The 17,570-nt window shown below is 42.4% G+C and overlaps 1 protein-coding gene across 2 annotated transcripts in view; it reads left to right on the top strand.

Moving 5' to 3' along the window:
• Positions 1 to 17,570, top strand: part of Gsap (gamma-secretase activating protein) — a 107,811-nt gene that overhangs the window by 52,442 nt on the left and 37,799 nt on the right. For both annotated transcript variants that reach the window (XM_085836462.1, XM_085836461.1), the window contains 6 exons: positions 3,404 to 3,481; positions 7,515 to 7,592; positions 11,537 to 11,629; positions 11,735 to 11,952; positions 14,146 to 14,215; positions 14,734 to 14,816. In XM_085836462.1, coding sequence (XP_085692588.1) covers positions 3,404 to 3,481; positions 7,515 to 7,592; positions 11,537 to 11,629; positions 11,735 to 11,952; positions 14,146 to 14,215; positions 14,734 to 14,816 — 620 coding nt within the window. The remainder of the gene's footprint in view (positions 1 to 3,403; positions 3,482 to 7,514; positions 7,593 to 11,536; positions 11,630 to 11,734; positions 11,953 to 14,145; positions 14,216 to 14,733; positions 14,817 to 17,570) is intronic.

The raw sequence follows: 17,570 nt of genomic DNA, 5'->3' as shown, positions 1-17,570 counted from the left end.
CTCTGTGTAGCCCTGGCTGTCCTGGAACTCACTTTGTAGACCAGGCTGGACTCGAACTCAGAAATCCACCTGCCTCTGAGCCCGGCCATGTGTCATTTCTTGTGTGAAATTAGCCCCTTGCAAATGGGAGAAGTTCTGTGGTCTGGAGTTGCAGATAATTTTGCTTGGCTGGGCTGTTCTGCTGTTTACTGTTTGGGGAGAATGGCGCCATGATTTTTCTGTTTGGGGGAGCTTTCTGGACCAATCTTCCCTTTCTAGTTTCCCCATTATGGCCTTCTGCTGAGATCTACTTCTGAGACTGGGGAGATGGCTCAGTGGTTAAAATCACTGACTGCTTTTCCAGAGGTCCTGAGTTTAAATCCCAGCAACCACATGGTGGCTCACAACCATCTGTAATGAGATCTGATGACCTCTTCTGGTGTGTCTGAAGACAGCTACAGTGTGCTTACATATAATAATCAATCAATCAATCTTTGGACGGAAGTGCATAGGGCCAGAGCGAGAAGGAGAAAAATAAAAGATGGGAGAGCAGTCCAGAGTTGCCTCACTCAGACCTGGTTCTGGGATAGTGTAGGTCTGGGCCGTGAAACCAGGATGCATGGCTTGAGAAAGAAAGGCAAATAGATTGAGAGCTCATATACCTGTAACTTCTCCCTTCCTGTTAGGGGCATCGATGTGATTGGCAGCTGTTCATCATTACCCAGCCCCCACTCCCAAGCTGTACAGTTACTGACTTCCTCTAGGCTTCTTTGTCCTGAACATCACTCTCGGAAGTGAAGCTGGGTGCGGTTCAAAGAATGAAAAGGCTAAAATCTGAAGATGGGTGGACAAAGCGCTAGGGTTCTTATCAGGGCCACCTGTGAATCACCTAAGATTATGAATTATACAGACATTTCTAGTAAATCTATGGCCATAGGAAGGCCAGTCAGACTTCATCACTTAAAAGAAACTGTTCTCATTGCTTCCATCTCTGATGGTCAGCCCTGAGTATGGCTGGGAGTTGAGGTTAAATTATCTCAGGAGATCTAAGTTAGCTGCCTTTCTTTCTGTGCATCACCTGTTGAGGGGCAGAGGCAGAGATGAAGGAAGGGGACTGAATCCCCTTGTTCCTGCTCGCACGATGGCAAGTTCTCAGAATCAGGCCAGTGCTGGAACATTTGATGGTGCCTTTTAATAATTGTTTCAATGAGATAATTTCCCTTGGAAAACTTGTCTGTAATAATTTTCATTGTCTAACTGGTTCTCAAAGGCTAGCCAGTGTGGAGAAGTTATCTTCATCAGTGATGAATATTTACTAAGTCTCTGGATATTACATTAAGAATGTATTTTGTTTCTTCAAACGGTGACTTCCTCCCACTTATAAATAGCAGCCAAACGATTCTGGTGCAGTAATAATAGCTGCTAACATTTAGATCCAGATATAAGTATTTTTGCCAGGGATTTATATGGATTTTGGGTTCTCATAGAAGAGCCTTATAAGTGGTTTCTATATTTTCTTATTTTTATTTTCATTAATTGTTTAATAATTCCATACACTTCAATCAGCCATCATCCTCTAACCCCTCTCTAGCCCACTACCCAACTCTTCTCTTTCTGTCTCTTAAACGCAGCAGGTCCAGTTTCTGTTGTCAAACTACCCTTGGATATGGAACCTGGCCTAGAGTGTGGTTGGTAAACCAGGTATCACTCTGTAAAGGAAAAGTAGCTTGACCTCTCTTAGGAGCTATTAAACGCCAACAGCTTCTCAGCTGGGTGGAACTCCGAGGTACTCCTTCCTCTTCATACTGGATCTTGTCCGGTTTGAGCTACAGGTCTTGTGCATCTTGTGCAGTCATGAGAGTTAATATGTACTCCGAGGTACTCCTTCCCCTTCATACTGGATCTTGTCGGGTTTGAGCTACAAGTCTTGTGCGGTCATGAGAGTTAATATGGCGTCTTGTGCGGTCATGAGAGTTAATATGGCGTCTTGTGCAGTCATGAGAGTTAATATGGCATCTTGTGCGGTCATGAGAGTTAATATGTATAGCTGCCTTGTTGGGTTCAGGAGAAACAGTTTCCTCGAAATCATCCACCATCTCTGCCTCTTATGATCTCGCATCTTCTGCAAAGAGCCTGGAACCTTGTGTGGAGGAGTGTGATATAGATCTCCCACTTAGGTCTGAACAGTCTACAGTCTCTTAGTTGCCATAAACTAGCTAGTTGTAGGTCTGGGTGGCAATTTCTATCTTTTTAAAAAATATTTATTTTTTATTAGATATTTTCTTTATTTACATTTCAAATGTTATCCCCTTTCTTGGTTTCCCCTCTAAAACCCCACTATCCCCTTCCCCTACCTCCTGCTCACCAACCCACCTACTCCCACTTCCTGGCATTCCCCTACACTGGGGCATCGAGCCTTCACGGGACCAAGGGCCTTTCCTCCCATTGATGACTGACAAGGCCATCCTCTGCTACATATGCAGCTGGATGTATTTTTTAAATGTACATATGAGGAAACAGAGGCTTAGAGAATTAACAGCAAAGGCAAAGAGCTTCATAAACCAAGAGCTTTGGAGACAGAGGGACAAAGATGGACACAAAGCCAGCCTGCTGTGTTGAGTGAATTCCAGGCCAAGCCAGGGCTTCACTGCAAAACTCTAACAAAACAAAGCAAACCTGCCTCAGGGATGCTCAGCCAGGAAAGCCTATTTCAGAGTCTGAAAGAGTCTAAAATGTGAAGTGTTTGTTCTTCAGGCAATTTTGATGAGGGATGCTCAACATGGAGCAGATTAAGTATAACATCTTCATTTGTCGGCAACTGACATTAGCCACAGATACTGCAGGGAGGGAATACAGAGTTTTATATACTGAGAAAGAAGGGGAGGCCATGCTAAGTGGTCCCCTTTGACATGGGCCAACACTGTCAGGGCCCCAGCTTTAATGAGCTTAGCCTCACATACTGTATTGACTCTCTTTGCTCATAGGAAAGGTCCATGGTTCACGTTTCATTGTTGCTTAGGTAATATTGGACGTTTTCTTTAGAGATAACACAATTTGGATATCTGGGGTCCAGAGCTATGTGAGATGCCTTTTGGGGGACAGCTAGATAAGACGGCAGTGTGTGCACATTCACCAGAACTTCTTCATGGTGGTGGGACCTTTGCTAGACTACTGCAGCTTCTTCCCATATATCTGATCATTTCCTACTCTTCATCTCCTGCCAAGGTGTACTGCCTCTAACTGTGGATGCTAAATGCTGACCTGAAATTTCATAGCAGCTTGATAATATCCCTTTGTAAAATTAGGAATAATCTATAAAGTAAGATGAAGAAGGACCTCTAAAGGGATAGAAGTAGGTGAATAATGGCTCAGGAAATTTAGGATGCAGACTATTTAAATACTGTCAAATACCTTCTTTTCCCAGGGAGTTTGTGTATGTGTTACAGCCCAAAGTCGGACTCACAGGAAGAAATCACATATTCAGTGTTCTACCTCCATAAAGGTAATGTTCTATGTATTCTCCTTTACGTCTACATTTTACTTTTTCCAAATAGTAACAAATGAAGCTGTAAAGAACTTAACATTTAGCAAACAATGCTATCACCATTTTATGGTTAACTGTATAGATATGTTTTATGAAGAAATTCATTAATGATAAATAGTAAAATAGATAATTTCTATATGTTTTTATGCCAGGCTCTCATTTGTTCTAGACTATAGACCATTTCTAATGAATGTATTTACCAAAGTGTGTTGGTTTGCCATTTAGTTATAACTAGTTGGAACATTATCTATAGCTTTAATTCACATGCTTACTTACATAGGGGTTTAGTTAAAAGCCTTCTATGCTCTCAGATATAATATTCTGTCACTCCAGGATATGCTATGTGGTCAGACTAAGATATTGATTTCACATGTCTGTGGCCTGTGATGCTGATATGCCACACGCTGGGGAGACCCTCGCTCAAGTCCTGGGATGAGCCGACGCCCCAATAACTCGAGAGAAACCATTCTTGATGCAATATCGCATGAGGTTTATTCGGAAATCAGCATGCTGAGGCCAAGCTTGTAACCCACACAGGGGCAGAGGAGATCAACCCCCAGCAGTTGCAGTCGAGGGTTTTTAAAGAATAAACCACAAAGTGAGGGGAGGATAAGACCACAAAGAATGGGGAAGCTGAATAAACATCGTAAGAATGGTGATGGTGAATTACAACTCATCTCTCATGGAAAGGTTATAGGCTATCTTTGGCAAACATTCTCGGTCCCTAAAAATGGGGAAGTTGAGTAAAAATGGGGATAGTAAATTACAGCTCATCTCTCACGCTGAAGGCAGAAAGAACAAAGAACTCCATGCTGGGCTTCGTTTCTAAGGGTCTAAGAAACACATTATGTTGGGGTCTTACAGGGTGAGCTGCCAGCCCCTGCCACTTCTGCAGTCCTGCATGGCCTGCAATGGTTTTAGTCTGAACCACGCTAAGGAGGATTTTTGTATGTTTGTTTAATTCCTCAAAATTTATAATTGTGCCAGACTGGTATACACCTTTGATTTCAGCACTTAGGAGGCAGAGTCAGGAGGATCTCTGTGAATTCCAGGCCACTCTGGTCTACAGAACAAGTTCCTGGCTAGCCAGGCCTGTTATAGAGAGACCCTTTCTAAAAAATTATTTTTATATTTGTAGAGTATATGTTGTGAGTGTGGTTGAAACTTTTTTAAAAATGGAATTTCTGTCCCAGGACTCATTTATTTTTTGTCTTCTGAGACAAGCTACATAAAAGTTTAGAATCCTTCAGTCTGATGTTACCAGGGTGATAGAGATGCAGCCAGAAAAGTTTAAGAATTTTTTAGTGCAATAACTAAAGGTACCTTCAGAACTAGATGCAGAGCTATTCTTAAGTACTGTAAGCTTGTGTAAGACACTTTTATGTGTTTCTAATAATTAACTGACCAAGCCAGCTCAGTCAGTCAACAGGTTCTCCAGCACAGGAGTGAGGATTAAAAAGAAAAAAGACAATTAGACAACATTGTAGCATGACCCCAGCCAGTACTGAGTCTGTGGCAAGGTTTTTTTTTTTTTTTCCCAGTCTGCTTTTTTTTTTTTTAAAGATTTATTTATTATTATATGTGAGTACACTGTAGCTGACCTCAGACACACCAGAAGAGGGCATCAAATCTCATTATGGGTGGTTGTGAGCCACCATGTGGTTGCTGGGATTTGAACTCAGGACCATCAGAAGAGCAGCGAGTGCTCTTACCCACTGAGCCATCTCACCAGCCCCCCAGTCTCCTTTTATACTACTTTAAGTACTTGCAAAATGATAATATCAGTCGTGGGTCAAGGAACCCGCAAGGCAACAAACAAAATTACCTTTCTAGGGGCTAGCCAGGATTACCAAGACAAAAGGAATGCCACACAGCCTTCACTGGGGCTGCTCTGATCTTTGCATTAACTCAAATGTAAATGTTCTTTATCTGGGCCTATTTCCTGAGGCCTGGCCCAAAGTTAGATTTGCCTTGAGCTTACTTCTTTTGTCCTGGCTCGGATGTCATATTCCTGCCAAGTGTCTAGAAGCAAGCAAGTAGCCCAAAAAGCTCTCTACAATTAACAATGAGTCCAGTCAGCCATAGATGGGGTTAGAAGAATAGAGTAAAGTCGGACCCAGTTGCACAGACAACTCACTCCCCTATCTAGCTAAAGGTGGGGGTGTGAGCTGGAGACATCTTAGAGGGTTGGCAAAACTATCATGTGTAGAAATGAACCCTGTAACCCCTCTATCTTAGATCATTGAGTAGACCCCACTGAACCCTACCCTCTCTACACAATCCATCCCTGTGGTCTGGGTTTCTGCCTGAGCTGAAACATCTGCTCTACTGTGACTGTCCTCAGTTACAGTAGACACTCCACCTTAGTGGCTTTTGGAGAGTGAAGGCAAGCCTTAGCTTACCAGGGACCCCGTGAGAGAACCTTGCAGAGCCGGAATCAATGCAAAAAGCAAGAGGAATTTATTGTTCCAGTGCACTGGAGTCATCCCAGACCCGAAGAAGAGGCCTGTTCAGCAGAGAGTTTTTAAATGGTTTCCAGGGGTAGAATAGAGCATCAGCAACTAGGCACAATGTGATTAGTGGAACAATGTGCCCTTTAAACTGATTGGTCTTCAGGGAATGAGGTAGTAGAGGCTTACTCAGCCTCTCCCTTCCTGCCTACTCTCTCTGACCTCTCTTCCAGGAGGGGAGGGGTCTAGTGGAATTTTGGAAAATTCCAAAGCTCTGAGCTGACTTCTTCATCTCCCCCTCATCTTTTTTTTTTTTTTTGTGCAACCTTCAATCTTGAAGCTATTGCTGGTATTCTGATAGCCCATACTCCTGTTCCTTTATATCTACTTCTTTGTATCTCCTGCTTTAAGATCATTAGCTGTACTGTACCTTTGCACTTCTTAACAAAAGCAACCAAGCAGTTCAAAATGTAGGGGCCAAAAGTCAACAATAGTAGAAGAATTAGGGGTCTTAACAAGGTGGATATGAGGGTGGTTAACCAGGGGGAGGAGTTAAACCAAGACTCAAACCAGCCCTGACTCTGTTTTCTCTCTTTCTTTTGCTTGGCTAGCCCTTCTCTCACCTTGGCCATTGACTCTTTAACAACCCTGGAATGGTCTATATAAAAACAACACTCCTCAGCTAAGGCAGCACATAGCCCTCCTATTCTGTGGCACTACTTCTGACAATGACGTCAGTGATTCTTGAAGGTGACTGAGGGAAGTTTCTATTTTCTCTACATCTAAGTCAATGGCTACCCTCAGATTGTCATAATTTTCCCCTTGTAAGATCAAAGTGGAGGTCCTGGTGGCTGCCCTGGCCGCCCTCAATCTCAACAGAAGAGAGACAGTGAGTGCTGTAACAGGTTTGGTGGATGGGCACATAGGATAGGGGAAGGAACCAGAATCCAAAGGTACCACTAGGCAGTCATGATCAAGGTTGAGTGACCTTGAGCCTGAGAAGATTGTCCTCCTTCTGTACCATCCAGCATGGATCTCTGGGGTGTGGGGTGTCTGCATGTTTCACATGGGAAGCTTGCACTCAGGACGCAATACCATTCACCTTGAGGACTGTGGCTGTTCTTCCCTTAGTCTTTTGCCCTGTTTACTCTTGCCTGCATAAGCATTTACTTGCTGGCATACCTTACACTTTTTTACTATCTTTCTGGCCCAGAACATGTGTGTGTCTGTGTGTCACAATTTGATTGGTAGAACAGTGCACCCTTTAAATTGATTAGTCTTTAGGGAATGAGGTAGTAGGGTCTTACTCAGTCCCTCCCTTCTGGCTTATGTGCTCTCTGACCTGTCTCTTCCAGGAGGGGAGGGGTTCAGTGGAATTTTGGGAAATCCAAAGCTCTGAGCTGACCTCTTCAAAGGAACCATAAACTCGAGAAGCCAGCAGGCACTTGCCCTATCTGTGAGACTGTTATAAACCATGAGGTCAGTCTGAGCCATTCATTTCTGAGCATAATTTTCTCTGGCTTCACACTCTTCGTTCACAGGATACAGAAAGACCTTCACTGCAGCTCCTGGAAGTGCTGACTCACAGGTCACAGACGGCATCACTTTCCTCAACCTTGGTGGGTATTCTGGTTTGCTCTTCTGTTGCTGTGGCAAACACACTTCCAAAAGCACAGTGGTTATGACGACGGACCTCTCTCTACTCTGTGCTTTCAATGTCCGCTTTGTTCAGTGGTCACCTATTTGCCTAGGGGATACACCTCCCACAGTGGACTGGGCTCTCCTATATCAATTATTAATCAAGAAACTGCCCCTTGCCTACAGGCCATTCTGATCTAGGCAATTCTTTAGTTGAATTAGATCCCCCTTCCCAAGTGGTTCTAGTTTGTGTCAAGTGGGCGGACCTTTCTTTACTCTGTCCTTTCAATGTCTGCTCTGTTCAGTGGCCACCCTCTGCTCTATGACTCCACTTTTTCATACCTCTGAGATACATACAACTTGTGGTAACAGTCAGTGACCCTTTTAAGTCTGAGGGAAGAAGGTTTTCTCGGTCACACACCCGTCTCATTCAGCTATTGGAGTTACAGTGTGTCTTCCCTTTTTTAGAGATGCTGAGCTGTGAGCTTTCCTATATCTTTGGGAACACTCCATAAAACACCATTTCTTAATATACAAATGACCATGAATAAGATGTCCCCTAAGAACCTGTGAGAAATCGTATGTCGTGTTTTCCCTGGATTCTAGAAGGAGGATGCCCATTAGAGAGTTGTCTGTTTGCTCCTGCTAACTGTAAAAGTGATTTATGGACCAGCTTAAGTGAATTGTTTTCTCTAAGTAAATATAGTGAAAGGAACCTTAGTATCAGGGATGAGCAGATCACAGATTCTGTAAATTAAGACCGTGCAGAAAGGGTTTCCTGAATCTTCGCATGAAAGAAGCTTTCTCTGCTATGTGGAAGGTGGGGCATGAAGCAGAAGGTGTGAGTGACAGCAGCTCGAGGACCTGCTCACATAAGAGGGACTCAGGATTTAACGAAGGAAAGCTTTGGGTTTATGGCACACGATTCTTTAATGTGTTTTCCCATCACTGCTTGCTAGTCCATCTGCTTCTGTGGCAAAGGTCTGGCAAACTGGGGCTGAGGAAACTGGGAGATGGAAAAACTAAAGATAAGCCCTCCAAGTTAAATGATACTGTTGGTGAGATTAAGCATCTTTTGCTAAGTGCATGGCACACGTGACATGGTCTTGGACCTGTGGGAAATGGCCTTGGAGAGTCTGGCTCTATTGCTTCCCGAGATGGGGGTGTGGGTGGGGGGTGTTGGGGGGGGGAGGAGAATGGCTCCCAAGTCTGTGCCCATCTCAGCAGTGATTGGGAGCCTGTCTACTTACTGTGCCTTTCCTTTTCTCCTCCTGGGAACAGCATGACTCAGTCCAGAGCTTGTAAAAACAGCCTGTCTCACACGCTGCCTTCCCTTCTTGAGCATGATTTAGTAACAGCTATAAAGCTGTATCCAAGACTTAAACTGTTCTTGAGGGAATCTTTATGATAAAAGTTACTTTTTTGAGAAGTATGTTTTGCCCCTCCCCCAATGGCTTATAACTTCCATTTATTATTACCCTGCTGAAAAGGGTTTGCATTGATTTAAATACAGAGACTTAAATTTAGCATTGCTTTTCCTGGGGAAACACAGACATCCCCATTCACTCCAGTTAGGGCAAGAGCACACCAAAGAAATCATTCCATATTGTAAACCAGTATGTTTATTGAGATTTCCTGTAGGAGCATGGGTGAGCCTCTGCCCTTCCCTCCCTGAGGGATGCTTTGGTATGGAGGAGGAAATAGTCACACAACAGCATCTACATATGTCAGGCATATCCATAAATAAAAACCACCATTTAATAAATAATGTATGGTATATGTTTTACTTTTTAATCTTCACAACTGTTTTGCCTGGGAATGAAGCTGAGGTTGAGAAAGGTTTAAGTTTATGGCCAGGTTCCTTCCAGTGTCTCTCTTAAGAGACACTCTATCATTTTCCACCTCTGTGTAACAGATGGCCACAAAGGCAGGGCTTAGAGTAGCACAAGCGTTCTGATCCCAGGTTGGAGTTCAGAAATCAGAGGGGGGAGGGCTGCTGAAAAACTAAAATGAAGTGTGGTCAGGACCAGTTCCTTCTGCAGCATCTGAGGAAGAACTCCTTCCTGTCTCCTCTGGCCTCTAGAGACTAGTCTTATCACTCAGGTTGCTTTGTCACTGTGTGGTCACCTTCTGCAGGCCAGTTCCTCTCTCCCCTCCTCTTAGTAACACTGTAACACTCAGCCACACTCAATCTACCCACCTGGATGATTCATTGCTCATTGCAAGGTTCTAATCATACTTGCAACAGTTTCTCTTCATGAAAAGTTAATCTAGGGCAGGCCAGATGGCTCAGTGGGGCTGTGGGTCACAAGTTTGAACCATGTTCAGTCCCAGGGTAGAAAATTCATATAAGTTGTTCTCAACATGCATCACACACACACACACACACACACACACACACGTAAATAAATGTTGTAGAACCTTTTCTAAGTTGACAGAGTCACAGGCTTGAGGTCAGTGCATGAGTAAGGACTTTTACTGACCCTGACACAGGTAATTACTGATGTTTTAGATGGAGCACTAATTTCTATTATGACATTAACCTGCACACTGTGGGATAGAAAACCCTGGAGTTCACTAAACAAATGTTTGTAGGAATCTCCCGCCCTATCCCAATGATGTGTCACCCCATACTACCTTACTTTATTCTCAAATGTTCTCATCCTGAGACATAGCACTACCACAACACGCTGATTAAATAGTCATGCTAGGAGTTAACATAAACCATTGGTGTCTTAGTTAGGGCTTTACTGCTGTAAACAGACACCATAACCAAGGCAAGTCTTATAAAGGACAACATTTAACTGGGGCTGGCTTATAGGTTCAGAGGTTCAGTTTATTATCATCCAGGCAGGCATGGTGCAGGTGGAGCTGAGAGCTCAACATCTTCATCTGAAGGTTGCTAGTGGAAGACTAATTTTCAGGCAGCTAAGGTGAGGGTCTGAAGCCCATGCCCACAGTGACACACCTACTCCAACAAGACCACACTTCCTAACAGTGCCACTCCCTGGGCCAGACATATACAAACCATCAACTGGATACCCATATCTTTCTAGTAGGGCCATCTAAATAATTTCTTTCATTTTCTATGGTAGTATTGCCACAATGATAAGAGTTTGCAATTCTTTGCATTACATTCTTCAAAGTTATTTATTCCTGTCTTCTGAAAGGGCACATTGATTGGTTGGAGTTTTATATCCTCCCCTTTCCACGGGCACCTTCTATAGCAGTGATTAGCATGTGCCTTTTTAAGGAGAGGAGTCCAGCTAGTTCTTTTATGAAATTCACTACTCTGTTTTTCTGAGATCCTAGGAGTCTGTTATTATATTTTGTCTCAATTTGGGTACATATGTTCTGATTATGCAAATATCTATAGTGTAGAAATTGTGAAGGTGCCAACTCTAGGTGCTAGGGACACAAGAAAATCACCACCAACTGCACAATGTCAAGGCTCCCAGAGACACACTCTTGATAAATACTGCATTTCATAGCTTCCTCAAGCCATCAGAGAAACCCTGTCTCGAAAAACCAAAAAAAAGATGAAGAAAATTCCCATTACATGCTATCCCGGGCATATCACACTAAGGAGTCCTTCTTGTTGCTTGATTGTTTTATTCTAATTTCCTTCCAGATCACTTAGATTCACATAAAGCTACTGTTGACTCAGAAACAAAACTATAGGTATAAACAAGACAGCCATGTCTTAAGGGTACAGAGTGTGAGGCACACACAAAGCCAATCAGATCTGGCTTCTAAAGTGAAGATACCCTATGGGTCCTACTACGTGCTACTGGTAACAAACAAACAAACAAATGTGCTACTTTGTTCTATTCAGAGAAAAGCATGTTGTCCTGGGGTTTCTCTGCACCTGGATAAATTGTATCACGTGTGGATGGTGGATGACTCCAATCTCTCTTTACTGCAGGCTACTTTGTGGCTGTTTACTCCCCTGGCCATTTCCTTCATTTACTTAACATTCAGCATCCAGACTTGGTCTGCCACAGTCTGTTTCTGACAGGTAAGGTTGTAGCTTATGTCTCCAGGATGCTCTGCCTAGGATTGCTCTGACTGGGGTGAGGTCTTTTATTTGGTGATCTGCTCTTTCGCTTTTTCTGTTTGTTAGGAAATAACAAAATAGCTGCTGTGCTACCTCCAAGTCCTTTGCAGTCCCTGCCGGGGTCCCTGGTTCTGGACTGCTATTCTGGAAAGGTCTATAGAGCAACCCTTGACCAGTCATACTTGTTGCGGTTCCTATGGAACGCCCGTCTCGACTGTGAGAGAATGGCTGCACTGCACTGTATACTATCCTGTAGTCAAGACCCAGGTTTCCAGGAAGAACAGGTGAGAAGATTGCTCGAGTTTAAAAAACGGGCAACAGGCGACACTAAGTGCACTTACTTAGTGCTTCGAGATGATCAGAGGTTAGTTTTTGCTCTGTAACAGTGTCTTTGCTTGAGCAGTCTTCCTCGGTGCTTCCTCTTTGGTTGGCTCTGTGCCGGACCTCAGCTATGAAGGTGCATCCATTTGTCTTTTGACAGTTGTTCCCTGTACGCATCAATTCAGGCAACTTAGATCAGCTCTGGCTTAATACTATTAAATGGAGAAACCCCCAAAGAAGCAAATCTTAACATTTAAGTGGCATGCTCTTCTAAGTCGTGTGATGACAGCTGTGACATCCTGCTCCACCTGGCCTGGATTATGAATTGTCACTTTGTCCAGTGTATTCACATTGAATTTTCTACCTGTCTGTTCCTCATGTAGCAATTTCCTTGTTACTAGATCACTATCATAGTACTGTGCACTACACAGTAAGTTTGATGATATCTTGGATTATAGAATTAATTCCAGAGGCAGGCGGATTTCTGAGTTCGAGGCCAGCCAGGTGGTCTACAGAGTGAGTTCCAGGACAGCCAGGGCTATACAGAGAAACCCTGTCTCGAAAAACAACACAAAACAAAACAAAACAAAAACAAACAAACAAACAAAAGCAAAAAAATAATTCCTGTCCCAACCTTCTCAGAAGAAACAAACACCAAAGGTCTAAGATCTTGTGGCAAATATTTATTACATTTTAATGAGGTAGCTTACTTTGTATCGCACGCTGCCACTGTCATTTACTTTTTGAAGCTATTCTAAAGAGTCAGGAAAATCCTCTTATCAATCAGTGATGACTGGGGTTAGTAGTTGGATAGTTAGTTGAAAAAACACACTTTAAAAAATATACATTTATTTGTTTACCTTTAGTGTAGACCAAGGCCTGTTCTTTGTGAATGAGCTAAATAAACTTCAGCCATTCTTCTTCTATAAAACCAATACTCTCTGATTTCCTGTCCTCCCTGAAAGGTTTGTGCATGTGGATACATATTCACATGTGTCTTCATGGGTGTACATACATGTATGTGCATGTACATCTATGTGTATGTACGTAGAAGACCAGAAGTAACATTGGGTGTCTTCTTCAGGCATTATCCACATTAATTTTTGAGGGTTTCTTTAAACCTGGAGCTTGCTTTTCTGCTAGGTCGGCCAGTCCTCTTGCCTCTGCCCAGCATTGGGGTTATAGACATGTGCTGCACCCCCATTTTTATGTGGGTTCTAGGGATCATGCTTGCATGGAAGTCACCTCACCCACTGAGCCTTCTCCTTGGCCTCTAAACATTTTATTTCTAAGGAGATCAATAATGTAGAGAACAGTGTAGACTTGCCTTTACCCACTTTCTGTAGTTGTTTCTTCTACATCTAGTCATTTACTGTTTTAGTCTTGCCATGTCATAGAAATGTGATTTTTGAGACTTGCCACAATATACAACTTTTACTGATGCAATCTGTGTTGAACTTGTTTGTAGACATTTTGATTAAACTACCTATGTAAAAATAAGTACAACTGGCACAGTAGATTTAGAATAAAACATCCTGTTGAGAGTGAGCTATGGCTGGGCATGTCTCCCCTCAGTCATCAAGTAAAAGGTAAGGATGTCTTTCTTCCAGCAGTTGAATGGAGGGGTAGAACTTGTGTGAGAAGCTGCTGATATGATGGGTTATTTCTGTCAGCTGAGAGGGAAGCACAGAGGCACTCCTCGTGTAAGTGGTAAGATGGTGTTCATTTATAGGCTGCCCTGGACTTTAACTGCAGGCTGCTGTCTGTAAGCCCAGTGGATTTGCTGTGCATTGCTCCTGTGTCCAGTAGATCTCTTGATGGGTATTTTGTATAACACCACCCATTCTTGAAAAAAAAATGCATATTGGGTTGAGGAAGGTTCTTCTGAAGCCTACGCAAAGGGCTCTGTTAAAAGAACATCTGCAAATAACCTTCTTGACAGTACTATCACACTCAGCCAGGACTATAGTGGTTTCTTAGGCTGGAAGTAGGTATATTTTCAGGCCACTCCAAAATAAATGTAGAATTTTAAAACTTCATTCATTATATATTACATATTTATGCATATATTATACATTGCATATTTTTGTATTACTTTGGTGGGACATAGTACAGATTTAAAAGCCAACAGAGTTCTGTGGCCTTTCTCTTTAAAGATTATTCAGTGGATTTCGGAGCATGTCTCTGCTTGCCATTCATTTGACCTCATTCAAGAATTTCTAATTGGTAAGTGTTGCTGATGCTGCACCGCAAGCTGTATGTTCAAGCCTTCGCTTGAGGGAAATCAGGAAGTTGATAATGAGTGCTTCTGTCAAAATGCTGGTTGGGAGGTTTTGGGGTTTTGTTTTGTTTTTTTGTTTTTAACTTCATTGCAATCAGTGGCTAATGGGATTTCATTCTCTTGTGGATTTTGCAAGAAGTTGTGGTTTCCAGAGGCCAATGAGATAAAGATCAGATTTTGATTCTATAACCTTATTAACAAAAATTTCAGTAAAATGCATCTTTCTTAGCCTGGTTTTATGTTGGTTGGCTATGTATGACTGGCATCATGTCATCTGTGTGGAAGCAGAACCAAATGATTGAAAAAATGCTATTCTCATTGTAAAAGGAGGACCTGAACATTTTAAGCTGTAGATAAAATCATAATGGTTAACCTCCAGAGACATGAATGAGGTGGCGAGGACTCACGGTTTGCTGGATTTGGTTAAATCACTATGCCGACTTCTCTGTTTCTAATGTTTCAGCTTCCTCCTATTGGAGTGTGTATGCAGAGCTGGACGACGTGGGCATGCTCCTACAATACTCCTCTGTGCTGACTTGGAACCCAGTAAGTGACAAAGTCTCGGTGCTCACCACTGTGGGAAGGGGGAGATCATTCCTGTTATGGTAACCAGCTTTATAATTTCACTTCTGTTTTGACTGACAAGCAGCTGACGTGAAATTTCTTGTCAGATGGTATAAACAACCAGAAAACTCAAAATCTAATTGTTGTAAAATCTGGAGCATTTTAAAGGTTAATATGATGCCACCTATGAAAAATTTATCCTATGTGGTAAAATCCTATATACACACATGCATATACTCTGAAATGCATATGCAAAAGTATTGTTGTGTCAGTAAAAGTTGGATGCTTTGGGAACACTCAAACGCATATTTCTAAAGTGTGTGTGTGTTATGAAAGACATTTCATGTTTAGATTTCTCTTTTCTCACTAAAAGACCTCATGTATATGAAGGATTTCAAAATCTAAAATTTTTTAAAAGCCAAATCAGATTCACTTGTGCCACTAAGCCCCTTGGTCAAGGATGCTCTGTCTGCAGTAACTCTCTTCCATTGGCTAGAAGTATTTACATAAAGCAATAGGCTTGATGGGGAAGACACAGGGTGGCTGTCACTCTTTCTTCTGGCAGTCAGAACAGAACCTCAGTGATCATACTTTATAAAAGGACACTTTTGCTCCTTCATTCACCAGTTTCAAGTATTTAATAGGTTTTATGAATGAGGAATAACTAGACCACTGTGGTAATACTTGCTACAGTTTGACTTTTGGGACCCCTTTTCCTGTTTTTATAAAGATTTATAAAGAAAATTAGGCAACTCAAAAGCTTCAGGGCGAACCAAAGTCATGCTTCCTGTTGGTCTACACACCTTTACGGTAGGTGGAGATGTAGCAGAGTGCTGTTCTGTGAGAGGCGGCCTGCAGCGCCTGCCTCTTCCTCTTTCAGTTAGATGGTAGAGTAGTGTGCTTGGTCATGAAGCAGGAGGTATATTAAGAAGATATTTAGAGCAATACATTTAATTTAGACAACAGACATTGGGAAATACATACTAAATTGTGACTCTTTTCACTTTGTATTTTGCTTATGTCTCAATACAGTTGGTAGAGCCATATAAAGAGCATGCTTGTAATTCGGCACTCAGGAGATGCAGGCAGGAAGATCTTCAGGTGGAGGTTAGCCTGGGCTACATAGTAGTGAGACCCTGTCTAAAAAAGAAAGAAAGAAATATTCAAATGCATTTGATTTACTTAGATTTTTTTGTTTTCTTTTGTTTTGAGACATGGGCTCATATAACCCAGCCTGGCCTGCATCAATTGCCTGTGTAGCTGAGGATAATCTTAAATCCCTGATCCATCTGTCCCTCACTCCCAAGTGCTGGGATTGCAAGCCTGTACCGCCCGCCGTACACAGTTGTTTGACTAATTTCTAAATTTTTGATACTTACAATAGTAGTGATTTCCTGAAGGCCTTCTCTGCTTATTTTTTTGGATTATAGTTAATAGAATTCTTTGCTACGATGTAAAATTGCAGGGGAAAGACCGGGCTTCTCCTTTTTCTAGGCACCCACTTTGTCTTTCTTTTAGACAACTTAGGACTGTGTGGGCAGAGTGTGGTTCTGTGGCAGGAAGCCAGCAAGCTACACCATCGGGTCAGGAAATGCACACCTCAGCGCCCTCTGGGTGTTACCCACTGCTCTTCTGTCCTGTGACTGAGGTGTGGAGAGGCAGGGTTGGGAGCAGTGGTCCCTGGGCAGTGTTCTTACCTGGCTGCTGTGTGAGCCACCATGCAAATGGGCAGAGATTCATTTGTTTATTCCTCAAGGCTCTTTGGGGCCCAGGAGACTTTGTGGATATATACATAACGCACCAGGAAGTCCCACAAGAAAATGTAGAGAAACCCACAGTTATAACCTCCATACGGTAGACTTATCTTGGGTTTTACCGAGTGGCTTTAAATGTTCTTGTGGTTGGAATAAGTTCCCTTAAAAGGCTCTGTGCATTTATATTCGTCTTTAGCAATGATGCAAGTACTACCCTGTTCTAGTCGACAATCATTCCTAATACTTGCTACAACAGCAGGTAGCAAGTTCGCACATCCAGATGAAAAGATTGACTTTGGGACAAAGAATTTACTATTTAGCTCAGGCTAGCCTAGAACCCTCTCATTTGGACCACAGATGTCTTAGCGCCACACTTACCAGCAACTGAATTTTTAAAATAAAGACTATTGTAAAAAACTAAAACAACAACAAAAACAAATAAACACCAAAAAAACCCATACACTGAATTTAATTGAACCCATTTCAATGGCTTTCCATACTGTTAAATAAAATACTAGATAGTAGAGTATTCTTGCTCATAGCTAATTCTAAATTGTGCATTATAATTTTAGTTATTTTTAAAATGTTACTATTATACATTTGAAAATGCTACTTAGAACTTACATAAGTTACTTTTTTTGTTGTTGTTATAAAGAAAAAAAAACCCCACAAGAATTGGTTTAAGAGAGAAGGGGTATTTTCCCACTGGTTTTCCATCCAATCCTTTGAGGCAGAGAAAGCATGGTGGTGACATCTGGCCATACTGCACCCCAGCCAGAAGTTAGGGAGTGTTCAGTGCTTCGGCACCACTGGATTCCACGTCTGCTCAGTCAGTGCCCACAAGAAAGGGCGATGCCTGCATGTAGCACTGGTCTTCCCACCTCAATCCACCCAGTTAGTTTATGCCTCATAGACCTGTCAGAGATGTTCTAGACACTGCCAAGAGCAGAATCAATATTACCCACCTTTAATCTCAATACTG

This window comes from Mus caroli, unplaced genomic scaffold, assembly GCF_978045245.1.
Source record: "Mus caroli unplaced genomic scaffold, Mus_caroli_1 scaffold_4, whole genome shotgun sequence".
Taxonomy (NCBI): Eukaryota; Metazoa; Chordata; class Mammalia; order Rodentia; family Muridae; genus Mus; species Mus caroli.
The sequence above is the reverse complement of the archived record's forward strand: the minus strand, read 5'-3'. Positions and strand labels throughout refer to the sequence as shown.